A 25523-nucleotide genomic window follows, 5' to 3' on the forward strand; every position below is an offset into this window, starting at 1 on the left:
GGACCGATTTTGATGGTTGAGGTGGCATTCGACGCGGCTTATAGAGTTTCAGAGCTGATTAAATTTTGGAATCAATCCATCGATCAAATTAAAAGTTATCCAAATAAAACATTTTCGAAAAAAATTTTATTTTTGAAATATCTCTGAACGCACCTTACCGATTAAGTTCAAATTTTCACGGCTTCAAGACATTAACAAGCCGCGTCGAATGACACCTCAACGATCAAAATCGGTTCATCCGTTCAAGAGTTATGAATATTTACATACATACATACGTACGTACGTACGTACGTACACACATACATACACTCGGACATCATCGTGAAATTAGTCAGAATAGCTTCTTAAGACCTCGAAACGTCGACATCTGATGGAAATTCAATTTTCGTAAATCAGACCGAAACCAATAACTTCCCGAATTTTTGAAAATTTACAATTTTCTTAGCGGGAAGTTAAAAATTCCCTTTAAATGAATTAAAAAAAATTCATCATATCATTACGTACTTTGCGTATTATTTTATTAAAATTTTTGAAGTAACCAAAACTGGTACTAAAGTGGTCAAAAATGGTACTTCTATCCTATATGAATTATAAAATAAAATTCAAATAAGATATTGAAAATAATACACGGATCAATGTCCAATAGAATGAATCAATTATTCTTGAATTATAATTATTATTTAAAATATTGGACCTAATAAAACATAAACATATATGTTAATTATAAATTTATAAATAAAAAATGCATCTGGATTTGATTTAGGCTGTATTTTTATTCATCACACAAGCATTAATAATAATTAAGTTACAGTAATAATAATCCGAAAATTCCCATAGAATCCAATCACATGCGAAAAAAACGACATTGAAACCAATACAGTCTATAGGATTCTATGCGGTTTTTGTCGCAGTTACGTGGATTCTACAAGAATTTTTGGACAGGGTATATACTGATATACATCAAGATTAGTTTCGATTAAAATTTAGTTTAGTTAAATTGATAATATTTAAAATCTAAAAACTATTTTTAAACAGATGAGATTATATTGTTTATTAGTATGTGTTAAAAAAATTATGTCACTAATTTTACGATTTTATGTTGAAGCTTAAATAATTATAACTCAACTATTCTTTCTAAACATGAATAAGTCAATATTCACTAATTCTGAGTGCCAACCGAACCACTTTTTGAAATTAGCGGTTCGGTTTGCACTTGGCATTAGTAAATCTTCACTTATTTTCACTTATTCATGTTTAGAGAGTTATTAGAACTTAATTATTACTGGCCACAAATAGCACTTCTATCTTAATTCAGTACATTCAATATAATCGTTTCATACAAATTAAACTCGTAAAATTCATATATAATTATTACATAACGAGTCATACAAATTTTTTAAACCCAATCAATCCGCCAAAGCACTCACATGATAATGGTAAATTCATAGGGAAAGTCTGTAATACCGACTGTCAGCAAAGCTTAGAAAATTTTACTAAAATGGTCATTCGTATAAAATGTAATTCTGAAGAATTGGCGTTCGTAGTTTGAAATTTCGGAAGTATTGGATTTCCGAAATATTGTCATTCTAAATATTGTTAATTCTTTATTACGAAAGAATGAATATTGTAAATTCTGAGTATGTGTTGATATAAAGATTAGAGATTCGATGTTTTTGACAAGGTGATAATTTGTCATTCTGAATTATGAACCATCTTTATTGTTTACATTCCTAGCTGTGAGTTTCTGAAGTTGGTATACTTTTGAAATTTTTACTTTTGACGGTGTGCCTGCAAGCCGAAGAGTGGAGAGTCAGAGATCTTTCTGCCGGCTTGCAGGCACACCGTCAAAAGTCAAAATTTCAGAAGTATACCAACTTCAGAAACTCACAGTTAGGAATGTAAAAAATAAAGATGGTTCATAATTCAGAATGACAAATTATCACCTTGTCAAAAACATCGAATCTCTAATCTTTATATCAACACATACTCAGAATTTACAATATTCATTCTTTCGTAATAAAGAATTAACAATATTTAGAATGACAATATTTCAGAAATCCAATACTTCCGAAACTTCGAACTACGAACGCCAATTCTTCAGAATTACATTTTATACGAATGACCATTTTAGTAAAATTTTCTAAGCTTTGCTGACAGTCGGTTTTACAGACTTTCCCTATGAATTTACCATTATCATGTGAGTGCTTTGGCGGATTGATTGGGTTTAAAAAATTTGTATGACTCGTTATGTAATAATTATATATGAATTTTACGAGTTTAATTTGTATGAAACGATTATATTGAATGTACTGAATTAAGATAGAAGTGCTATTTTTGGCCAGTAATAATTAAGTTCTAATAACTCTCTAAACATGAATAAGTGAAAATAAGTGAAGATTTACTAATGCCAAGTGCAAACCGAACCACTAATTTCAAAAAGTGGTTCGGTTGGCACTCAGAATTAGTGAATATTGACTTATTCATGTTTAGAAAGAATAGTTGAGTTATAATTATTTAAGCTTCAACATAAAATCGTAAAATTAGTGACATAATTTTTTTAACACATACTAATAAACAATATAATCTCATCTGTTTAAAAATAGTTTATAGATTTTAAATATTATCAATTTAACTAAACTAAATTTTAATCGAAACTAATCTTGATGTATATCAGTATATACCCTGTCCAAAAATTCTTGTAGAATCCACGTAACTGCGACAAAAACCGCATAGAATCCTATAGACTGTATTGGTTTCAATGCCGTTTTTGTCGCATGTGATTGGATTCTATGGGAATTTTCGGATTATTATTATTGTAACTTAATTATTATTAATGCTTGTGTGATGAATAAAAATACAGCCTAAATCAAATCCAGATGCATTTTTTATTTATAAATTTATAATTAACATATATGTTTATGTTTTATTAGGTCCAATATTTTAAATAATAATTATAATTCAAGAATAATTGATTCATTCTATTGGACATTGATCCGTGTATTATTTTTAATATCTTATTTGAATTTTATTTTATAATTCATATAGGATAGAAGTACCATTTTTGGCCACTTTAGTACCAGTTTTGGTTACTTCAAAAATTTTAATAAAATAATACGCAAAGTACGTAATGATATGATGAATTTTTTTTAATTCATTTAAAGGGAATTTTTAACTTCCCGCTAAGAAAATTGTAAATTTTCAAAAACTCGGGAAGTTATTGGTTTCGGTCCGATTTACGAAAATTGAATTTCCATCAGATGTCGACGTTTCGAGGTCCTAAGAAGCTATTCTGACTAATTTCACGATGATGTCCGAGTGTATGTATGTGTGCACGTACGTACGTACGTACGTATGTATGTATGTAAATATTCATAACTCTTGAACGGATGAACCGATTTTGATGGTTGAGGGCTGGCCCGCAGGGCCAACTGACAGACCGATTTTTTTTACTGTATTAGAATGAATTTTTTTTTTTTTATACTTCTCCATTAATTAAAATGAAATATTAAAGGTCTAAAAATAAAACACTGGCCATAAATAGCACTTCTATCTTAATTCAGTACATTCAATATAATCGTTTCATACAAATTAAACTCGTAAAATTCATATATAATTATTACATAACGAGTCATACAAATTTTTTAAACCCAATCAATCCGCCAAAGCACTCACATGATAATGGTAAATTCATAGGGAAAGTCTGTAAAACCGACTGTCAGCAAAGCTTAGAAAATTTTACTAAAATGGTCATTCGTATAAAATGTAATTCTGAAGAATTGGCGTTCGTAGTTCGAAATTTCGGAAGTATTGGATTTCTGAAATATTGTCATTCTAAATATTGTTAATTCTTTATTACGAAAGAATGAATATTGTAAATTCTGAGTATGTGTTGATATAAAGATTAGAGATTCGATGTTTTTGACAAGGTGATAATTTGTCATTCTGAATTATGAACCATCTTTATTTTTTACATTCCTAACTGTGAGTTTCTGAAGTTGGTATACTTCTGAAATTTTTACTTTTGACGGTGTGCCTGCAAGCCTTTCTGCCGTCTGAATCAGTGTTGCCAGGTTGGGGGATTTTCCCCTAAATTTAGTGGATTTTAGACGGCTTGGTGGGAAATCTAGGGGAAACATTGTTTTAGGGGATTTGATCAGGGGATTACAAACTTCCTTAAATTTAAGTTGAAAAAAAAGGAACGAAGAACGATTTCAGTTCAGAACAGAAATTTTTTAAATTTTTTTAATAAATTATCAATGAGAATTACAAACATGCTTCATTATAGATAAAAAAACATATTTTCTTTAAAAAAAAAGGAAAATGGCAAATAATCGTTGTCCACATGTTAAATAGCGTCCTCGTCTGAATTAAATAATTTATTAGAGTTTTAAACAATGTTTTAAAAATTTTAAAAGATTTTACCTATTAAATAATTTATTAGAGTTTTAAACAATAATTGAAAAATTTTAAAAGATTTTAACTATTAAATAATTTATAAAATATAATATAACTTATTATTTATACTAAGTTTCGTATGAAAATATGTTTTTCATACTTTATTATCACCTGTACTAAAAATGGTTTATTACAATTTCTATTAACTTATTTATTCTACGAGTCACTCTTTATTCAATATGTATATATATTAACAATAATAGTTGAGTTCTTGTGATATGGTTTTCATTTATAAGTAACATTTATTTATTAAATATATCTTTTTCTTATTTGTTTATAGAGTATGCATTTGTTTATAACCATATTTACTGTTAACTTTAGAACAAGGGCCTATTCATGATTTTTATGCGTGTGTTTTGTTTAGGTTTTAAGTATTGAGTGACAGAAAACGTTCCAAAACCACTCAAACGGTATTTATATTTCTCTGAATACAAAATAAAGATTTGTTTATCTATTTATTTAAAGTTTCTTGTAATAAAAATATATAATTTAATAAGTATGTGCCACGACGATTTGTTATTATAAATTATTGACTAAATATTGATAAGACGCAATAAGTGTTGTAAGATATTAATATATAATTTCAAATGAAATTTAAATGCGTGCCTATTTATGGATCTCAAGTTCACTAATTAATTAATAGGTGGAGGCACCTGAGGCCACTGAGGACATTACAAGGATTTTGTTAGGTGCGGCCATGGAGAATAGAGACAAGGAGCCCGAACTCAAGTGACACTGACCACTGACCCTGCCTATTCTAATGTTATGTCCTGGGAGGTTACTAGGATCGGAGCAGACGCCACCTCCTGGACAGTGGGCAGTTCGTTGTCACGCGGGACCAATTTTGAATTTGAAAACAGTGATAAATTTATTGTTGACTGTGATGATGATGATGATTATGATTATTATTTAATGAAATAATGAAATTATGGATAAGGATAGATGTAATTGATAAAATAACTTTTATCTGAAGACTGAGTTTTATTATAAAGTGTAGATAAGATTTGATCAGTAATAACAGTTGTGCTCGTCAATAGTTCTCGGAGAGAAGTGAAGTTACATCAGACGGCAGAGAGATCTCTGACCTCTACTCTCCAACTTCTCCCCACTACTCTCATGTTCACACTCAGGCTCATACAATATACATATATATATATATATATCCATGTTCTTTACCAAATATACTTATACTTTTTACTAATACTAATTCGAGACATAAACTTACATATTTACGTTCTTTACTTTACCCATTCTATGACTTTACTTATTACTTATATTATTTATGTTCTATTTTTCTGTATTTGGATACAATCTTTCAGTTAAATATTCTAGACTATCAGAGGTGTATTCTTTTATAATTATTCTATATTTAATTAATTGATACGATTGACATTATCATTTATCGTGAAACATCATTATACACGGAGAAAAAAATATTGTTCTCAGAAGTATACTGTATAGTTACAGTAACAATACGCTATAGTTATCTACTAGATTGTTACTGCAACGATTTACTGTATCGTTCTGACAACAATACGGTGGATAGCTCTGAGACCTATACGGTATCGTTCTGAGCCCTATCTGACGTCACGCGCGTTGCAAATTATATGAGATATTTAAAAACCTTTATCATTCATAAATAAATGATAAGCAAATAACTTTGATTAAATAAAATAATTCATAAAACTGATTTATTAGTTAGTTATAGTCTAAATAAATTTTAAATATAAATATAAATATATCTTTTAATTTTCCCAATTTATTTATTAGTAATTTAATTTTAAATTTAATATTAATTCAGATCTCATTTGTTTATTGATTATTTTTCTTCTATTTACGTATCACATTTAAATTATAAAACATCGACTATATATAATATTTAGATTTTTGGTTATGAATGTATATTTGATTACAAAAAGCATAAAAAAACACTTATCAATAAATGTATCAACATAGTTATGGAGATTCTACTCTGTTAATTTATTAATTACCCGTGGGTCCATATTTCAACATCAAAATTATTTTTTACACTATTTTTTTTATTAAACGTCTGCTAGCAACAATTATACAATATTCAAAAGTTGGCGCGAAAATGGATGTTTAGTTAGGTTAGACGGTGCCGTGTGAGGTGACGACTACGGAAAGTCGTATAGGGCTCACAGCTATCTAATAGATACAATCAGCTGCAGGTATTCATACCGTACCCGGTTACAAGCGTGTCTTGCAGATCTCTACCATTATCACTCTACCAACATACAACTCTCTTAAATAGATTTTTATGCGAAAATATCAATACTAAATATATTTATGTTGCAAAATAATTCTATGTAAAATTATCTCTATGTAAACTTATTCTATTAAGTATAAATATATGCGAAAATAATTCATGTCCAAAATATCTCTATATTATATATCTCTATGAAAATTAAGTCTCTACAAAATTTACTATAATATGACAGAATTATGTGTTAACATATTTATATTATGGAATTTCTCCATAACTATACAACTCTCCTTAATATTTCTCTATTCTGCATATCTCTATGACACAAAAATTCTATGAAAAAATTTTTCTATTTAAAAATTTTTCTATGTTGACAAAAGTCAGTTTCATAAGATCTCTCAGCAAAAAAAAAACTAAGTTTTACGAATGATTTTGTGTCTTACCACCAGCAATCGCGTGGCGCTACCATAAAATTCCAACAACAATACAATAATAATGATAATGATTTAAGTAATTATAATTTTTTCTTTTTAAATGTCATTAAATTTGAATCCTGACTTTGTCAGTATTTTATTATAATTTCATTTGAATCCTGAGTTTGTCAATATTTTATTATAATTTCAAATTTAATGACATTTAAAAAGAAAAAATTATAATTACTTAAATCATTATCATTATTATTGTATTGTTGTTGGAATTTTATGGTAGCGCCACGCGATTGCTGGTGGTAAGACACAAAATCATTCGTAAAACTTAGTTTTTTTTTTGCTGAGAGATGTTATGAAACTGACTTTTGTCAACATAGAAAAATTTTTAAATAGAAAAATTTTTTCATAGAATTTTTGTGTCATAGAGATATGCAGAATAGAGAAATATTAAGGAGAGTTGTATAGTTATGGAGAAATTCCATAATATAAATATGTTAACACATAATTCTGTCATATTATAGTAAATTTTGTAGAGACTTAATTTTCATAGAGATATATAATATAGAGATATTTTGGACATGAATTATTTTCGCATATATTTATACTTAATAGAATAAGTTTACATAGAGATAATTTTACATAGAATTATTTTGCAACATAAATATATTTAGTATTGATATTTTCGCATAGAAATCTATTTAAGAGAGTTGTATGTTGGTAGAGTGATAATGGTAGAGATCTGCAAGACACGCTTGTAACCGGGTACGGTATGAATACCTGCAGCTGATTGTAGTTACTGGAACGATACGGTATTGTTACCATAAGCATACGTATTGTTGTGGTAACGATCTACGAGTTACTATACTTTAGATCGTTCGAGGAGCAATATTTTTTTCTCCGTGTAGAGATATTCAGAATAGAGAAATATTGAGGAGAGTTGTATAGTTATTATATGGAGAAATTCTACATTATAAATATGTTAACACCTGATTGTATCATAATATAGTAAATTTTGTAGAAACTTGATTTTCATAGAGATATATAACATAGAGATATTTTGGAAATGAATTATTTTCGCATATATTTATCTTGAATAGAATATAAGATTACATAGAGATAATTTTGCATTGAATTATGCTGTGAAATAAATACATATATTTAATACTGATATATTCGCATAGAAATCTATTGAAGAGACTTGTATGTTGGTAGAGTATTATGTATAGAGAAGTAAAAAGTAGGCTTATAACCAAGTACGGTATGAAAACATGATGTTGACTTTACATATAATTAAAAATAATATAAAAATATAATATAATATAATAACTATAATAACACAGTTTGCTTTGGCAAAAGTTAACTTACAAAAGTTTCCTTGAATTTTTCGTCAAATGTCCGTCAAATTCGGACTTTTCCGTTTTTGACGACAATTTATATACAATTTGACGTAAATTTACTACCCAAATTAGAATGCAAATTCACTTCAAAAGTTAACTAAAAAAAATTTTTCGTCAATTTTCCGGCAAATTTATTGTTAATTTGACTTGGAAAATTGTGAAGTATTTTCAGATGACGACAGTTGATTTGCATCAACTTGCACACAAGTATTATCCAGCCGAGGCTTGCCAGAAACTCGTCGTTAAGTTAGCTGAAAATGTTTCACTGCATAACTTGCTGAGCACGGTGTGGCTATCAGGGAGTTGACATTTAGTCAACACTTTTGGATAACAAATTGTCAGCATAAAAATGGTTACTCTTTTTAATCCTCAAATAGTCATCATTTTATGATAACGATTTGCTATCAATTTTGATATTACGTATTGTTAAAATTTTCTGGGTAACGTTAAGATAACTTCAAAAGTTGGCTTTTTGAAAACTCCATTATTAATTATTTTTTTTTAACATTTAGGAATAGCAGAAAGTAAACTTGGAACGGTCAACTAAAAGCTAACAAAAAGTAAGCCTGGCCACTTGGGATATAATTTATTTTTTAACATTGTCAAATCAAGAGATTAAATAATTTCATCTAATTTATATAATCGTTGTATGAAAATCACGTTACGATGAAACTCTTGAATACTGTTCCAAATTTAAATTACATTATGCATCGTTTTATTAATTTACCTAATAATTTTTTGATAGTAAGAAAAATGGCGTCTGAAGTGGAAAAAGCACAATCTGCGGCTCCTAGTGAAGATACAATTTTCGGTAAAATTTTACGCAAAGAAATTCCTTGTAAATTCATATATGAAGACAATCAGGTAGACAATTGTTGATTGAATCTTAATTAATATCATAGTTATTAATTATCTTCAAACATTTAATTTACAAAACTTAACCTAAAAAATTTCATAAATCGTATTTGATTTAATTATCATAACAAACTAATTTTTCAGTGTGTGGCTTTTCATGATATCAATGCACAAGCACCATCTCATTTTCTTGTGATTCCTCGTAAACCGATAACTCAATTGTCAAAAGTTACTGACGAGGATGAACCTTTGTTAGGGCACCTCATGAATGTTGCTCGCAAAGTTGCGAAACAAGAAGGGCTTGACGCAGGGTTTCGTTTAGTTGTGAATGATGGTCAAAATGGAGCTCAATCAGTCTACCATTTGCATTTACATGTTCTCGGAGGAAGACAAATGCAATGGCCACCTGGATAATTATTATGTATATTAATATAAAAAAAGTTATTTTTTTTTTATTACAAGAATATAATACAAAGATAACAAAACATATTAGCTCTGCATCATTATTTATAAAATACAATGTTCTATTTATTTATATTCTCTCATAAACTTTGTAGTTAAACTGAACTCCATTCTCTTCTTGAACACCTTTTGGAACATTAGGATCACTAAATTAAATATTTTTTAAAACTTGATTATTATCGTGTAAACTTCAATTAGTTGAATGAAATCTTTTGTGACTTACTCAATTTCAATAAAGTTGTTCGGTATGGGCGGAAAAAACGTATCACACTCAAAATTTTTTTGAATGTAAGTTAAATATATACGAGAACAATTAGGATGCTCCATGGCTGACTGCATTATAATTACAATAAGTAAGTGAATCACGATAAAATAACAAGAGTATTGAAATTATAATTATAATTACTTTGTAAACAGCATTACCACCAATCACCCAAATATTTTCAACAATTTCAATGAGATTTGGTTGAGCAATTGTATCCAATACTTGTGATAAACTTTCACACGCAATCGCTTCATTTCGAAGATCTCTGAATTTTGATAAGTCATTTGACATCATTATTAATACTGATAACTATTTACTATTTTTATTAATACTCACAATTTTTGACGTGATAATACAACATTTACTCGATTTTGCAGTGGTCTAAACTTTTTTGGTATACATTCCCACGTTACTCGTCCCATTATGACAACATTTTTTTTATTACTTTCTTTAGTTTTAGTTGTCATTTCTGTAAAATATGCCATTTCGCTTCTAAAAAAAAAGTTTACTATTAAACGAATTTAATGTTATCCAATTTATTCAAGTAAAAATTATTTAATACTTAAGTTTCCATGGTAAACGTCCATTCATTCCAATCCCGAGGTTATCACCACATGCAGCAGCGATTAAATTTAATTTCAATTGCATTTTATTTAATAAATATTTTTTAATGCAAGTCTATAACGTTGACAATTTTAAATAAAAATAAGCACTTGTATTCAAATAATTAAAGACAAAATAATTAATGCAATAACAATAAGCAAAAATCTATAATTTTATAAGCAACACTAACCTTGGACATGTGTACTGTCACCGATATTAATCTCTATGTATATTATATATTACGAAAAGCATAGTAAAAATAACTTTTGAATTTTTAAAAGTCTATTCAGAAACAAGTCATCAATCAAGGGTCGAAAAACGTAATCTGTAAAAAAAAAAAAAAAAACAAATAATAAAATGACTATATGGAAAAGGACTATATAATTATAATTATTTATCATAAAATATGGCTACAAAAAAAAACAAAAATCCCCAGATTAATACATGTTATATGTTGGGAGGTTATTAGAGTCAGAGCTGACGCCACCTCCTGGACAGTAGGCAGTTCGATGTCACGCGGGACCAATTTTGCATTTGAAAACAATGAATAAATTTATTGATGATGATGATTATTCAGATGTGTATGATTATTGTTATGATTACTATTTATTCAAATAATGGAATTATGGATTAGGATAAATATAAATTATGAAACAACTTTTATCTAAAGACTGAGTTTTATTATAAAATATCCCGATGAAAAAATATTTTGTCTAATCATATATGATCATGCATAATTGTCTATATATGATCAGATCCAAAAATTGGCCAGGTCTGATCATACATAACTTGATCTGTTTATATATGAACAGATATGTTCATATATGATCATGCATGAACGAATATAGTAATTTTTAGAATCTCATTTAGAATATCTGTAAATTATTAATTGAGTAATTTAATTAGGATTTATTGTCTTTATCAATATAAATGTCGGTTAAAATTAAATAATAAAAAAAAAAATTATTATCCGTTGACTACTATTTTACTACGAGGTCACCCGTCTAATTACTGTCCCACGCCGATGCTGCTTAACTTTGGTAATCGATGGTTTGTAGTCTGATCCTCTAGTGTGTGATACACTTACAGTTGTGAAACGTTTATGGCATTACTTAACTCAAATAATCAAATTGATACATCCTACGTAAATAATGCACCTAATGATAAATTTGGTTTTGTACATAAAATACAATAGAATTCATCAGATACATATAATCAAATCTATTTATCTATCAACTTATAAATATTCGTATATCAATCGATTTCGATTTATACTTTTAAATTGCTGCCGGAACCTTTGAATATTTTTTAAGTATTGGGGATTTAAGTTTGATTGATAGTTGACAGAATAAAAATTTAATAAGATTGATATTAAAAAATTGCGATATTATTTAATATATATATATATATATATGTATATATATATATATATATATATATAAATATATATATTTAATATTTATTTGGATTATATTTAAATATTTATGGTTTCATATCAATGAAGTCTGATCAGATTTAATCACACATAGACATATATAACTACATATAGGTTTATATCAGTCATGTCTGATCAGATCTAATTATAGATAGGCCTATATCTAATTATATATGGATTTGTATCAATCATGTCTGATCAGATCTAATTATGTATAGACTTATATATGATCATATATAGGGTTATAACAGCCAGGTATAATTATATCTAATTACATATAGACTCATATATGATCAGATATGATCATATATAGACTTATATATGGAGTTATAACAGCCAGGTCTGATTATATCTAATTATATATAGACTCATATATGATTAGACCTGATCATATATAGACACTTGTATATGATTATATATGGGGTCATAACAGCCAGGTATGATCAGATCTAATTATGTATGGGGTCATATATAATTACGTATAATTATATATAATTATATATTTTTTTTTATATTTGTTCCAGTGTATAGCCGCATGTACGGCTTTTTACACTTTTTGCCTTTACATCGCAACTTCAAAAAGTGAAAAAAATAGAAGATACCTACAAATCATTTTATAAATTTTTTTTTTTCCAAAACTGCATTCGAAAATCAAAGGAATTGCGATTTGGTCCATTTTTTAGCAATAGCCAAAGACTTTTGAAAAAGCGATATGCGTTAGATATCTTTTGATATGGAATGCCCTATATATATTTATTTGCATAAATCAATAGTGGACAATTAAGAATTAGTAGATAAATGAAATAAATACTGGTGCATTCCTGCATTCCATGTTTTATTGTAAAATGAGATATCATTTTTCCTTGTTTAACTTATAAAATAAATTAAACCAAAGAAGTAATTTTTCCAGTTTACAATAAAATATGCAAAGCACTTTGTTTTTGTTTATTTATGTACTTTTAAAATCACCACTATTTATTCCATCGACAATCTCTCAAAAATCTTCAAAACTTTGCTGGCGTTAAGTCAACATTTTAAATATTTAATTAGTTAACATAGAGAAAACATTCTGAATCCGATATGTCAACGTAAACAAAGCTGTCAGTTTATTACCTTTTTAGTATCAAAAAACTAATCGCTGATTGTCAACAAAACGTCACAAAGTGTAACGAAAAAGTTACCAAAATGTTATTAAAAAGTTTACATATTGGTACCATAAAGTTTTCTTTTTAAAACCTAAAAAAGTTAACTTTTGATTGGACATTAGTAGTGATATTTTTTGAAAAAATCTGCCTTTTTACTTCGCATAATAAGTGATAAAATTTTTTTTGTTGACCTTTTTCGATACAAAGAAGTTAACGTTCGGCCACTTGGGTACATATGCGCAATAAAATAAACACAAAAATGGCGGCAAATTAAAATAGCCAAGGAAAAAATGAAAAAAAAAAAAAAAATTATTTTTAATTATAATAACTTATGATCTAACTACATACTTAGATTTATACACACTCAATTCCCGAGCTGTTCTCTAGCTTTGATTTGGCTCGAATGATCAGAGTGCTTCACAGCTCGGAAAGTAGAAAATCTCTCAGGGAATGAACAAGCGGATAATTGCTTGTTGGGAACCCAAAAGGTAACAAGTGGAGGAATCCCTTTACATAGGGTATGTGGAGAAGTTACACCCCGCCACTAATCCTACGCAACCATGTTAACCAGCGCTAGGAGTCTGGTACCACGGAGGGTCACTTTCCAAGCCCCCTGCGGCCAGAGTCTCTTCATTTCTTGGGATGGTAGTAATGTTTGGCATAAAAGAGGTTGGACTCGTGGTGACTGTGATTAGATACCACGCGCAATTAGGATGTTTGATTATACCTCCGGTTAATTTCCGTCTTAGTCGTAACTTGATTATATTTTTCGACCAAGTGTCGTCTGGGTGGAAGATGGGGATTTGGGGATGTTACGCAGCGCGTGTATGCCCAAAAGGGCGAAGAAACGGCCTCGTTACCTTAGGTCCCGTTACATTAATTAATTACACACACTCAATATTACAATCTTTAATAAGAAAAAAAAAAAAAAACATATTCAATTGATTGATTACTAGTCTCATAATTATAAATGATTTTCATTTGCATGCAAAATTTATCCAAATTTTGTTATAAATAGAATTATGACTATAATAAATACTCAATCTTGAATAACAATGATTTTGTATATTGTAGTTCAGAGTGAAACAATTTTAGTACAGAATTACTTTGATGATTTTGTTATAAATAATGATAATACATAAACTAAATATAAATAAAGACGCGTATGATACATCAATTTAATAAGTATATAAAAAATTAATTTATGACTTATTATTAAGGCACTATGATTTCCACTTAAATACTAGTACTGATATGAATTTGATATAAAAAATATTAATATGAAACCTGGTTTTAACATCAGCTTTGCTACTTTTGATAATTAGTGCAGATCAATATGATCCCAGTCTTACGAAATTGTACCTTGTACACAATAAAAATTAATATTAAAGATTACTTATAATAGTACGTAAATTTAACTTAAAATAATACATTGAATAGCCATCAATCATGATGTACATTGATATAAATAATTAATACATATAAAACCAATCGATCGGCTTCACTTATATACTTATATCTTTACACAGTGAACTTGTATAATACGACTTAAATTATTTTGTTTTTTACAATTATAGATATTTAAAAAATTAGTTACAGCGTAATGATTCTTAGCAACTTAACTACATTTTTAGATTAAATAAAAAAAAAAAACTGACAAGAACAGAATACTTTTTAAGATGAAGAATCAGCAAAATACCTGTGTTGAAGAGCTTGAGCTGCTGTTAAACGTACATGAGGATTAAATGTCAACATACTAGCGATTAAATCTAAACCATCACTATTTATTTGAGGTATAATGTTTTTTAACGGCATTGGATATCTTTGTGGAAATGCTGTCCAACTAAGGGATACATTTTTTGGCCATTCTTCTTGACTTGGAGTACCAAGTACTCTGAAAATTAAAATAACTTTCATGAATAAATAAATATATATATTTACATAAAAATTACTTTAATGAACTTACTGAAAAATTCTATCTAACTCATCGCCTTCACTGGTGCCAGGAAACATCGGTGCAAGTCTATTCAACTCAGCAAGAATGCAACCAACAGACCAAATATCAACAGGAGTTGCATAAGGACATCCTAAAAGTACTTCTGGTGCACGATACCAAAGTGTTACAACCTTCAAAAAAATACAATTGATAAATTTTCATTGGCCCATGATAGTTCGTAATTTATTTAGTAAATAATACTTACTACAGATGTTAATCTCATTTCAAAGTCGTACGTTTTTGCTAAACCAAAGTCTGCTATTTTTATTTTACCGTCTCGAGTAACTAAGAGGTTTTGCGGCTTTAAATCTCGATGAATAATGCGATGACTGTGTAAGAAATCAACACCTAAAAGGATCTCTTTGGACATTTGCTTAATTAATTGTGATGATAATCCCCCAGGTGGACATACCGAAATAAAAGAAGCCAAATCTTGATCGACATGTTCAAAAACTAACCATAAAGTTAAACCACGATTTATTATTTCAGTTTGCTTGGCACTGCTCGGAAGCTGAAGATAATTTCCTTGACAAACATCTAAGAGTCTTACAATATTTGGATGCTCGAATCTTTCTAATTGTTTTAATCCTGCAATTTCTCTTAAAGTTGATGTAGGAAGCCCATCTTCTGTTAAAGGAACTCGAACTTTTTTTAATGCGACAACTTGGCCACTAGACAAATCTTTGGCTTTGTAAACCGTTCCATAAGCTCCATCACCAATTAGAGATAGTTCTTGATAATGAGCATGCTCACCAACCAACGAACTATCAGTTTTCTTTCCCATTATTTGCCGCCCAAGAAATTTTGTAGAGTTCTCTATATCTTGTGAGTCTCTTTTGCTCTTTGAAGGACCAGCAGTTGGATTATCAACCTCCAGATTTTCTTTCTGGTTTTCAACTTGTTCTAAAGAACTACTCCTAGATAATATTTCGCTTGTTTCAAGACTTATTTCAGCCTCTTCTTCTATCTCTAATCCAATAGCTTCATTAGTTTCAGATAATTTTGATTTTTTTGGTGGTGGTGAAGATGGGAATAATGTAGTTTTAGGTGGCTCCGAGCTCGGAAGCCGACGTCTATCGGCCATCACAACATCTCCCGGCTTTGTGTCTAGAAAATAGTTATGACGAATGAAATGGTAAATAATAACTGGTTTAGAAACTGGTACTTAATAACGGTTTTAGTATTAATATTAATAATTATTTTATATTATTATATTATTAATAATAATAATAATAATCTATAAGATTAAATGAACCTAGAAATTTGAGTAAGGACTTAAAGTGTTTTGTTCATCAGATTATAGCGATATAAATAGAAATAATAAGAAGGAAAAACATCTGCTTTAGCACCTGCTGTCTTATTTGACCGATGCCTCTGAATATTCCTTCCGACCATTGCGGCCAGATCGTGGGATATTTTTATGCCTCCTGCCATTACACTCCACGTTATTTCACCACGGGAAGGGGTAAAAATATCCCACGATCTGGCAGCACTGCTTCCGACACACATCGTTTTGTTTCGATGTTCAAACCACCTGAATATGAACTTGCGAGAACAAAAATGACTTCAACATAATAAAAGTTTTCTAGTAGCCGAGAAAATAATTTTTCAGAATTCGAATCTAATAAGTTAAGATCTGTAAACAAATTTTATGTTTAAGGCCATTCTCCAAGGGTGCCCGCACTTTTTTCCAAAGAATGTGGCGTTACCTGGTGGCTGGCAGACGCACTAAAAAAGTACTAGAGCTGAAAAACTTAAAAATTTAATTAAAATTATTTAAAGTAATAATAAAGTGCAAAAAAAATTAATTTTTAAATGAACGAAAAAATTAAAATTTTTTTTAAATCATTAGTTAATGCTAGAAAAATCTAAAACCGAGATTAAAAAATAATATTTTCATTGACCTCGACCTGTTAATATCAAATTTTATTTTATATAAGTAATTAAAAAAAAGTTTTAATATTTATCGAAAAAAGGGCTTCGTACAAGTAATTTTACAAACGCGTAGATTATTAAAAAAATTACTTACAGTAATTATAAATACTTATTTGAGCAGCGTAATTTCTTTAATAAATATCAACATTATATCCGCCATTCAGATCTGTATAATTTTTCGGGTGCACGCGAAGGTGCTTGAATATAGTTTTGCAATAGCTTAAATTCAATTTAAGGAGTTTTGAAAAAAACGTTATTCAATTTTTTTATTTATCTATTTTTTTTTCATAATTTAAAAAAATTTTACCGTTTTAAGCTTTTATAAAATTAATTAAATTAGAAAAAATGCTATCTGGCAGCGAGAATGGAAGGTAGATTTTTCGAAAATTTTCAGCAACTCCCTGACTTTTCGCTAGCTCGCGCTCAGTTTAAAACGAAGGCGGCTGTTTCATTTTTACTAAGGTTGAAGATCAGTTTTTCAATCCGAGATTCTTAACCTGCGATTCAAATAGTGTTAATAAACCTATATATTTATAAATAAATGTACGAGCAATACAAAGTTAATCACGTATTACTAAAATCTCGGATTGATAAACTGACTTTGAGTATATATACAAGTGGACCAACGTTAACTTTTTTCTATCGAAAAAGTTAACAAAAAAAATGTTAACATTTATTTTGTGACGTAAAAAGGTAAATTTTTTTCAACAAATATCACTACTAATGTCCAGCAAAATGTTAACTTTTTCTGTCTCAAAAAGATAACTTTTTGGTGACAAATTGTTAACTATAATTGATATTTTCATAACTTAATATTGACATTTTTCAACTTTTTGTTAACAAATCACAATGTGTTTTATGTTACCAAAAACATAATAACAAATTGTTAACTTTTCATTGGCAACAAATTGATGGAAAAAGTTGGCTTTGATTTAACAAATTTGTCTTATTTTAGTTGATTTAATGTTAAAAATTTTAAGGATCATTAGAGGTTAGAGGTAGTATAAACTGCGGGAAATTTGAAAATTTACAAATAAACAAACATAATTTCTAAAAGTATTCGATCATGAAATGAAATATATATTTTTGTTTAATATATTGAATCAACTAAACAATAACAAACAAATATTTATTTCATGATTGAACATTTTTAAAATTGTGTGTTATATTTATTTGTAAATTGTAATCACTCGCAGTTTATTGTGACAAATATACAATTTTTTATAATCGGAATGCTTAAATTTATTAAAAATTTTTTACAACACAAAATGGCTTATTCTATATCAGGCGTTATTTTTTTGTACTATAATTGTAAAATTATTAAATTATTTTTTGCTTTAATTAGGTCTAGTTACAAACTCATAGGTTTTATATTAATAACCCGATGAAAAAAGATTTTATATAAAATTATATACAAAAAATGGCCCGATTCAATTGTATACAACTGTATAAAAATTGTATACAATTCTATACAAAATGTATACAAGTCTATATAATTATATACAATTTTATACAAATTATATACAATTCTATATAATTATATACAATTTTATATAATTTCAATATATAGAATTGGATATAATTATATAGAATTGTATACAATTGGATCGGGCCATTTTTTCTATCCAATTATATATAGTCTATATATAATCATATATAGTCTATATATAATTATATATAGTCTACATATAATTGTATATAGTCTACATATAATTGTATAAAATCTTTTTTCATCGGGAACAATAATTGTAAGCTTAATATCAAGACTAGTTTTTCGTGACTGACACTTGTGACACTAACTTATAGTTTTATTTTTATCTGATAAGCTTACTTTTATATTTTGAGTTCATTAATTTTGAGATTGAGTAACCCAAAGCATGAGAAGAAACATGCTGAGATTTTAATCTCACTGTGTAATCCGGACCATGTCACTTGTTTAGCCAACTCATCAGAAATGAATGATTCCAATGCGAAACGAATGGCTTTTTGTACATTGCGACCACCAGCTTTCCGTATCATGTCTTTCTGTAATATTTGAATGATAGTCATTCAAAAATTATTAAATATCTATCAATAAAAATTATTAAATAAATAAATGTTGCGTACGTCGTTTTAGTTGTCGTGGTCCAAGCAAATCAAGCGGTTTTCGTTTTCGCTGTCAAAAATTTTCCATGATTAAAAGTAAAAATTTACCTTATATGAGCTGTTGAGTATTGTTGATCAATAGTTATAAATAATATTATAAATGATACCACAGTATTTTAAAGACAAAATAATATCAGGTTATACTGTTCGCATCACTCTCTAGCGTTTATATATCTAAAATGGCGGCTTATACAGCGTTTCCCTGATTAAAAAAGTGAATTGAAAATTATGTCAATTCTTTTCAATCCCTCGGCGGTTTTGGAAAGTATTGAATGGAATTGAAATTTCGATCGTTTGAATACTTTCCAATTCCAAAGTGGAATTCGAAAGTATTGAAAAGAATTCAATCTTTCATCATTTCATCATCGGATTATTTAGGTATTGAGAAGGATTCGGAAAGATTCAAAAATGTCAATTCATTTCAATCTTTTTCAATCCCACACTTGATCCGAAATGTCGGATTATTTAGGTATTGAGAAGGATTCGGAAAGATTCAAAAATTTCAATTCATTTCAACCCTGGCGGATCCGTTTCCACCGTGGGTTTCAGTGTTAACTTAGTGTAATCCGAATTACACTGAAAATACACCGAAATTTCACGTGTATCACACGGTGGGTTTGTGAAAATTTCACTCTTAGTTTACCCTTTTTTCACAATAATCTACTGACACTCATTTTACATTCTATTACCATTGAGTTTCCACTGTATATTCTAGTGGTTCAAGCGCTACGGTACAAACTCGCTAAAAAATCGATGTATCAACGGAGTTTCGACGGTGTTTTTCGTTAAAAAGCGGTGTTTTGTCTGCCATGATGACAAGAGGTTTCTACTGTGTTTCCTCGGAGTTTTTACGACGTTTTGTCTGCATTTTCTAGCGTATTTTTAAAATTTTATAATTTTGGGGTAATAAGTATGTAAAATAGTTATTTTCACGTTAAAGGAGTTCGTGCACTGAAAAAAACCGTTTAACATAGTGTAATTTAAGCGTAAAATTGAAATTCCCACTAAAACCGCCACCGAGTAAAATAAGTGTAGTTTTGGTGTACTCTTTCTTTCATCGAAGCTCCGGTGGGAATAGCATGTAAAAATCGTGTAGTACGATGTAATTTAAGCGCCCAAATGAAAAAAATTATATATAATTTTAAATAATTATATATAATTCTACACTTATCTAAAAAATTAAAGGAACAAGAAAATTTTATAAATTTTTTAGTGATTTTTGGAAGGCTATATTTTCGTGAAAAATGATCGTATTCGAAAAAAATAAAAAAGCAAATTGAAGCTTAAAATCTCTAGTTTGAAGATCTTCCAGCAAAATAATTTTTTGAGCTACGGTTTTTGCGGAATCATAAGAAATAGCTCAAGACAAAATTTTTCTAAATTTTTTGGTTTTGGTTTTTGGGTCTACGCTGTCGAGAAAATTTTTTTCCGAAAAATCAATTACTGGCTCGTTTAGGAAATTTATTCAGCTACAATTTGCCTTTTTTGTTTCTTTGTACGAGAATTTGCTGCTGAGATATCAGGCTTAAAATAAAAAAGGAAAAAAAAAACTCCGAGTAAAACGTAAAAATATCCTTGTTTTATCTCGTATTTGGAGATTTATTTTTTTTTCTTTTCCTTACATTTACTGAATAACTAACGCAAAAATGAAAGAACAATTTCACCTGTTGGTGTTGGGGTTCAGTATATGTGGGCAAAGTAAACGTAGCCTAGCGAAGGCTGGGATGGCTTAGTTGGTAAAGCTCTCGCGTGACGCCGAATCGATCTGGGTTCGATTCCTCGGTTAAGCGATAATTGTTTTTTCTCAATTTGTTTAAATATTTAACTTGTTGCGAAACTTGCCCATCCCTTATAAATGCTTCTGATACAGTATTTATTTGCTTCACAGCATTGTTTGTAATATTTAAACAAAAAAAAAAAATTGTTCATTGAAAAAATGAAACAAAAAAAAATAAAATTTTTTAGCTCGATAGATTTATTTGCTTAATTGAAGAAATTAATTTCTTGGCTGAAAATTTTTTTTTTGTTTGCGACAAATAAAAAAATTCTTGGCCCAAGAAAGTTTCTTCTTGGTTTAAAAAATTTTTTTCTTAGTACAAAAACTTTTTTTTTCAGCTCAAGACATTGTTTCTTGACTCGATAAGGTAACAGTCTTTAGACAAGAAACAAATCTCTCGAGTTAAAAACAAACTTTCTTGGCCCGAGAAAATAATGCTTTAAACCAAGAACAAACTTTCTTGGGCCAAGAAAGTTTGTTCTTGGTTTAAAACATTATTTTTCATGGTTCAAAAACTTTTTCGTTTCAGCTCAAGATATTTTTTCTTGACTTAAAAACGTAACAATTTTCAGCCAAAAAAAAAATTTGTTGAATTGAAAAAAAAATCTTCTCGAACCAAAAAAAAAATTTTTGGGACCAAGAAAGTTTTTTCTTGGTTCAAAGAATTTCTGTTTTAGACTAAGAAAATTATGTCTTCCGCGAAGGAAATGATTTCTTGATCCAAATAATTTTTTTACTTCAATAAAGTAAGAAATTTCGCTTGGTTCAAGAAAAAAATTTCGAAGACATTTTATTTCTTGTTTCAAGATTTCCTTTTTTTCAGTGTGTCATGCAGCTCAAAATTTTTGTTTTTCCACTGACTACAAGATTTTCAGGTGGGACTTAATAAAAAAAAATGTTGCTCTAAAATGAAGCACCCTAATAGATATACACTTAGCATGGGCTAAATCATTTTTCTTAATAAGGGTAAGTTAAATGGTGTCGTTCCAATCGCAAAAAAAAAGTAAGTTAATTATTATTTTTGCTGTTTTTAATCATATTAGATAGTCAAGTTTGTTTTGACTTCTGATCCTAAATTCATATAAAATTGTTTCCTTTTTAGTGTGGTATCATGCAGTTGATAGTGTTAATGAAGCTAGGATAAATAACATAACCTTTCATTTATTTTTGTAAACAAAAAAAAATTTTTATTTTAATCAAGAATCAAAATATATTTCGATGATTAATTGTATATATTCTGAGAATTGAATTTTTAATAAAAACAATTAATTTAAAATCCCTGATTAAAAAAAATGATTAAAAAGTATTTAAAATAATTTGTTTTTTAATCATTTTAAATACTTTTTAATCCTTCAAATCATTTCTAATCCTGTTTCTTATGGACATTTAACGTGTGAAATCATTTTTTTTAATCAGGGATTGAACTGATTTATTACATTTTAAAATCAAATTATTTTTTATTTTCGATTAATGTATAATTTAGTTTAGAAATGAGTTTTTTATTTTTTTCTATCTAAAATTGATCGTTTTAAGTTAAAGTCTACATTTATTTTAAACTAAATGTTATCAAATCTTCAAGTAAATTAATTTTTACTTGGAGTAAGTTAAATGTGACTCCATTTAAAAACTCGATGTATCGAAATGAATCGATATCGATTACATTCGAGAGAACGATGCTTTTAGAATGAGTTGGTATTTTCTGAAACCAAGAGCTAAATTTTCTTGAGCCAACTAAGTTGTTTTCTTATTCGGAGAAACTAAAAACATTTAAAGCAAAAATTTATATTTTTAAATCAAGATTGAATTTCTTTATTGGAGAGCCTTATATATTTTAATTAAAAAAAAAAAAAATTGTTACCAAGAGAAAATTTTTACCAAGAGAAAATTTTTTCCAACAAGAAAATAGGATATTTTAATTTAAGAATTTATTTTTGGAAACGATTTTCTTCTTGACCCAAGAATTACTTTTTTTTTTAAGTACTCGTATCAAAAATACGTATAGTTATCTCTAACTAATACATTATTGTTGACCAACAATTAATTATCCGTCATATAATACCAAAAATTGAAAAATATAATAACATTACAGAAAAAATAACATAAAAAATTGCGCTAACTACACGTTTAAATTTTTTTGAAAGAAAAAAAAAATTATTTTTTACAAAAAAAAAGAAAAAAGAAGTCAAATCGAAAAAATACCAAGTACCTAATATAATTCAAAACCATGGAAAACATTTTCATAAAATTAAAAAAAAATTGAATAACAAAATTTCAATTTCTTTGGTGTGCTTACAAAATAAAACAATAAAGAACATCTTTTGATTTTATTAGAAATTAATTTTGCTTGAATAAATTTAGTAACGCACACCAAGTACATTAAAAATTTGTTCTTCAATTTTTTTTGAAATTTTATAAAAAATGTTTTCCATGATTTTGAATTATATTAGACACTTGGTATTTTTTCGATTTGACTTTTTTTTTTTGTACAAAATAATTTTTTTTTTACTTTTAAAAAATTTTAAACGTGTATACTTGGCGCGATTTTATACAGAGAATCTGTTTTGGTAGGATTTACTATTACGTAGTTTTTTTTTATTCGTCTTTTTTTATTCCAAGTGGAAATTATTAAAATATGTCGACGCTCACGGGTTTCTCCATAAGAGCAATGCATTAAAATTCAAACTTTAACATAAAATAATTAATTAAAGACCCCGGTGATTTTTTATAATGGATTTATATTCATTTCAACTACATATGAAAAAAAAAAATCAAGCCTTATTCTTTTTGAAGCTTCAGTGCTCGTATATCCTCAACATGAAAAACATTAAAAGAAAAAAATTGTCTCAGAACTACATGATCTTATGCCACGCTCACTTACGTGGCCCACGTGGTCGTAGAATCGTTAGCTCAAATGTTGCGTCGTCCCTTGACGCCACGATTCGTCATCCGCCTGATATGACGACTTTACATGAAACGTTTAACTATTCATTTCCATCTACAAAGTTATCTTATACTACTAACTTTCCGCAGTCTCTGTACTGTATTTGATAAAGTTATAACGCTCTCTACCTTTTATAATATTTTTTTAACTAAATTTAAGTCACTTACCATTATAAAGATTGTCGATAATTCCTACAACATTAACGTTGTCGCGTTTTTAGGACACAACTCCAACAAATAAATATAAAACGCAATATAAGAAAAAAAAATATAAATATTTATAAAATAAATAGACGCTCCACAAAAGATAATTAATTGTTCAATAATTACGGAATTTTAATAATCTCCAAAGAAAGTATTTTGATAAACCAGCCACTATCAGGCCCCTTAGAAAATTTTCAGTCTTAACGTCCTCGCCGGCTGAATGATGCTCTCACACTGCGTTGTTCGCTGTATGTATTGAAGCATGAATGGAATGCGTCCACCTTCCACAACGACGATGATGCATACGAGACCGTGCTTTGGAATGAAGCAAGCGGGAGATTCTTCAGGAGCGGTGGCACTTCTTACAGGGGCCCTTATTTCTTCATTTTTTAATTTTGTTTCTTAATCAAAAGGTAATTCATACCATTTTTTTCTTTTCTACAGCCGACAAAAAACATTGTTTTTTGTAAATATTTGTTATTAATCCGTGAAATTTATTATTATTTATGTACCTATATAGCAAACAACATTCTGAAAAAAAAAAAATAAAAAAATATATATATATATATATACATACATACATAGAAAAAACAGTTAACTTGAATCAAGGAAAATATTCTTGATTCAAGAAATTTTTTTTGATCGATTCGGTAAATAAAAATTTACTTGCCCCAAGTAAACAATTATCTTCAAATTTTTATCTTGAATCAAAATTTTATTTCTTACATCAACATATTTTTACGCTTAAATCAAAAAATTTTCACTCGTTCCAAGAGTTTATATTTCTTAAAGTAAGAGATATTTATTTTGGAGCAAGATACATTATTTTTTTGTAGCAATATTGCATTTTTTTGGTTAAAGAAAATAAAATTTCTCGGAACAAGTTCCTATTCTTTTTCACGCAAGTATTTTTGTATTCTCCGACCAAGAAAACAAAAGTTGCTTAAGCCAAGAGAAAAAATTTCTTGGGAGAAAAGATCGATATGGAGAAGGGGAAAGTCACTGGTGCTAGACAGCAGCAGCGGGAGTAGTTCGGTGCTCGCCACGAGGTCGCGCCTACGACATGTAGTGTCCCTGGTAAGACATTTACTTCAGAAGTGTTATATTCCAAATTTCATTACGATTTTGTTCGAGTACTCTTCTGTCGTTTGACAGGACTACAAGTACACTTTTGAATTGTACTATAGTATATCCTATAATACATCATGACTTTAATATTTAATATTAAAGTTTACTTGAAATTCAAGTCTTGAATAA

The 25523-nt window shown here is 28.4% G+C and overlaps 3 protein-coding genes and 1 long non-coding RNA gene across 9 annotated transcripts; 2 read left to right on the plus strand and 2 right to left on the minus strand.

Annotated features, from left to right (window-relative positions):
* The first annotated feature begins 9170 nt into the window (after positions 1-9170).
* On the plus strand, positions 9171-9848 carry LOC130670142 (adenosine 5'-monophosphoramidase HINT1). Its single transcript, XM_057473362.1, has 2 exons — positions 9171-9368; positions 9504-9848. The coding sequence occupies exons 1-2, from the start codon at positions 9171-9173 to the stop codon at positions 9771-9773; spliced, it is 468 nt and encodes a 155-aa protein (XP_057329345.1). The 3' UTR covers positions 9774-9848.
* LOC130670141 (dihydrofolate reductase) lies at positions 9833-24505 on the minus strand. Of its 3 annotated transcripts, none has more exons than XM_057473359.1 (7): positions 24231-24505; positions 10880-11014; positions 10649-10764; positions 10423-10578; positions 10228-10351; positions 10045-10154; positions 9833-9967 (listed from the first exon to the last, which is right to left on the minus strand). In XM_057473359.1, exons 2-7 carry the CDS (start codon positions 10886-10888, stop codon positions 9892-9894), a joined length of 591 nt encoding a protein of 196 aa, XP_057329342.1. In that variant the 5' UTR covers positions 10889-11014; positions 24231-24505; the 3' UTR covers positions 9833-9891. The 3 variants fall into 3 exon arrangements, with proteins under 3 accessions (XP_057329342.1, XP_057329343.1, XP_057329344.1); XM_057473360.1 differs by having other exon boundaries at positions 10649-10798; positions 24231-24369; XM_057473361.1 differs by lacking the exons at positions 10880-11014; positions 24231-24505 and having other exon boundaries at positions 10423-10594; positions 10649-10770.
* Positions 14460-24508, minus strand: LOC130670139 (cyclin-dependent kinase 4). Of its 3 annotated transcripts, XM_057473354.1 has the most exons (5): positions 24231-24508; positions 19032-19225; positions 15471-16372; positions 15236-15396; positions 14460-15163 (listed from the first exon to the last, which is right to left on the minus strand). In XM_057473354.1, exons 2-5 carry the CDS (start codon positions 19048-19050, stop codon positions 14944-14946), a joined length of 1302 nt encoding a protein of 433 aa, XP_057329337.1. In that variant the 5' UTR covers positions 19051-19225; positions 24231-24508; the 3' UTR covers positions 14460-14943. The 3 variants fall into 3 exon arrangements, with proteins under 3 accessions (XP_057329337.1, XP_057329338.1, XP_057329336.1); XM_057473355.1 differs by lacking the exon at positions 19032-19225 and having other exon boundaries at positions 24231-24495; XM_057473353.1 differs by lacking the exons at positions 19032-19225; positions 24231-24508 and adding an exon at positions 16615-16964.
* Positions 17393-22398, plus strand: LOC130670147 (uncharacterized). 2 transcript variants are annotated; one of them, XR_008990320.1, is made up of 3 exons: positions 17393-17893; positions 21946-22125; positions 22225-22398. It is a non-coding gene; the product is annotated as an uncharacterized LOC130670147 (long non-coding RNA). The 2 variants fall into 2 exon arrangements; XR_008990319.1 differs by having other exon boundaries at positions 21946-22088.
* Positions 24509-25523: the final 1015 nt, after the last annotated feature.

The sequence above is a fragment of the Microplitis mediator genome, chromosome 6 (genome assembly GCF_029852145.1).
Source record: "Microplitis mediator isolate UGA2020A chromosome 6, iyMicMedi2.1, whole genome shotgun sequence".
Taxonomy (NCBI): Eukaryota; Metazoa; Arthropoda; class Insecta; order Hymenoptera; family Braconidae; genus Microplitis; species Microplitis mediator.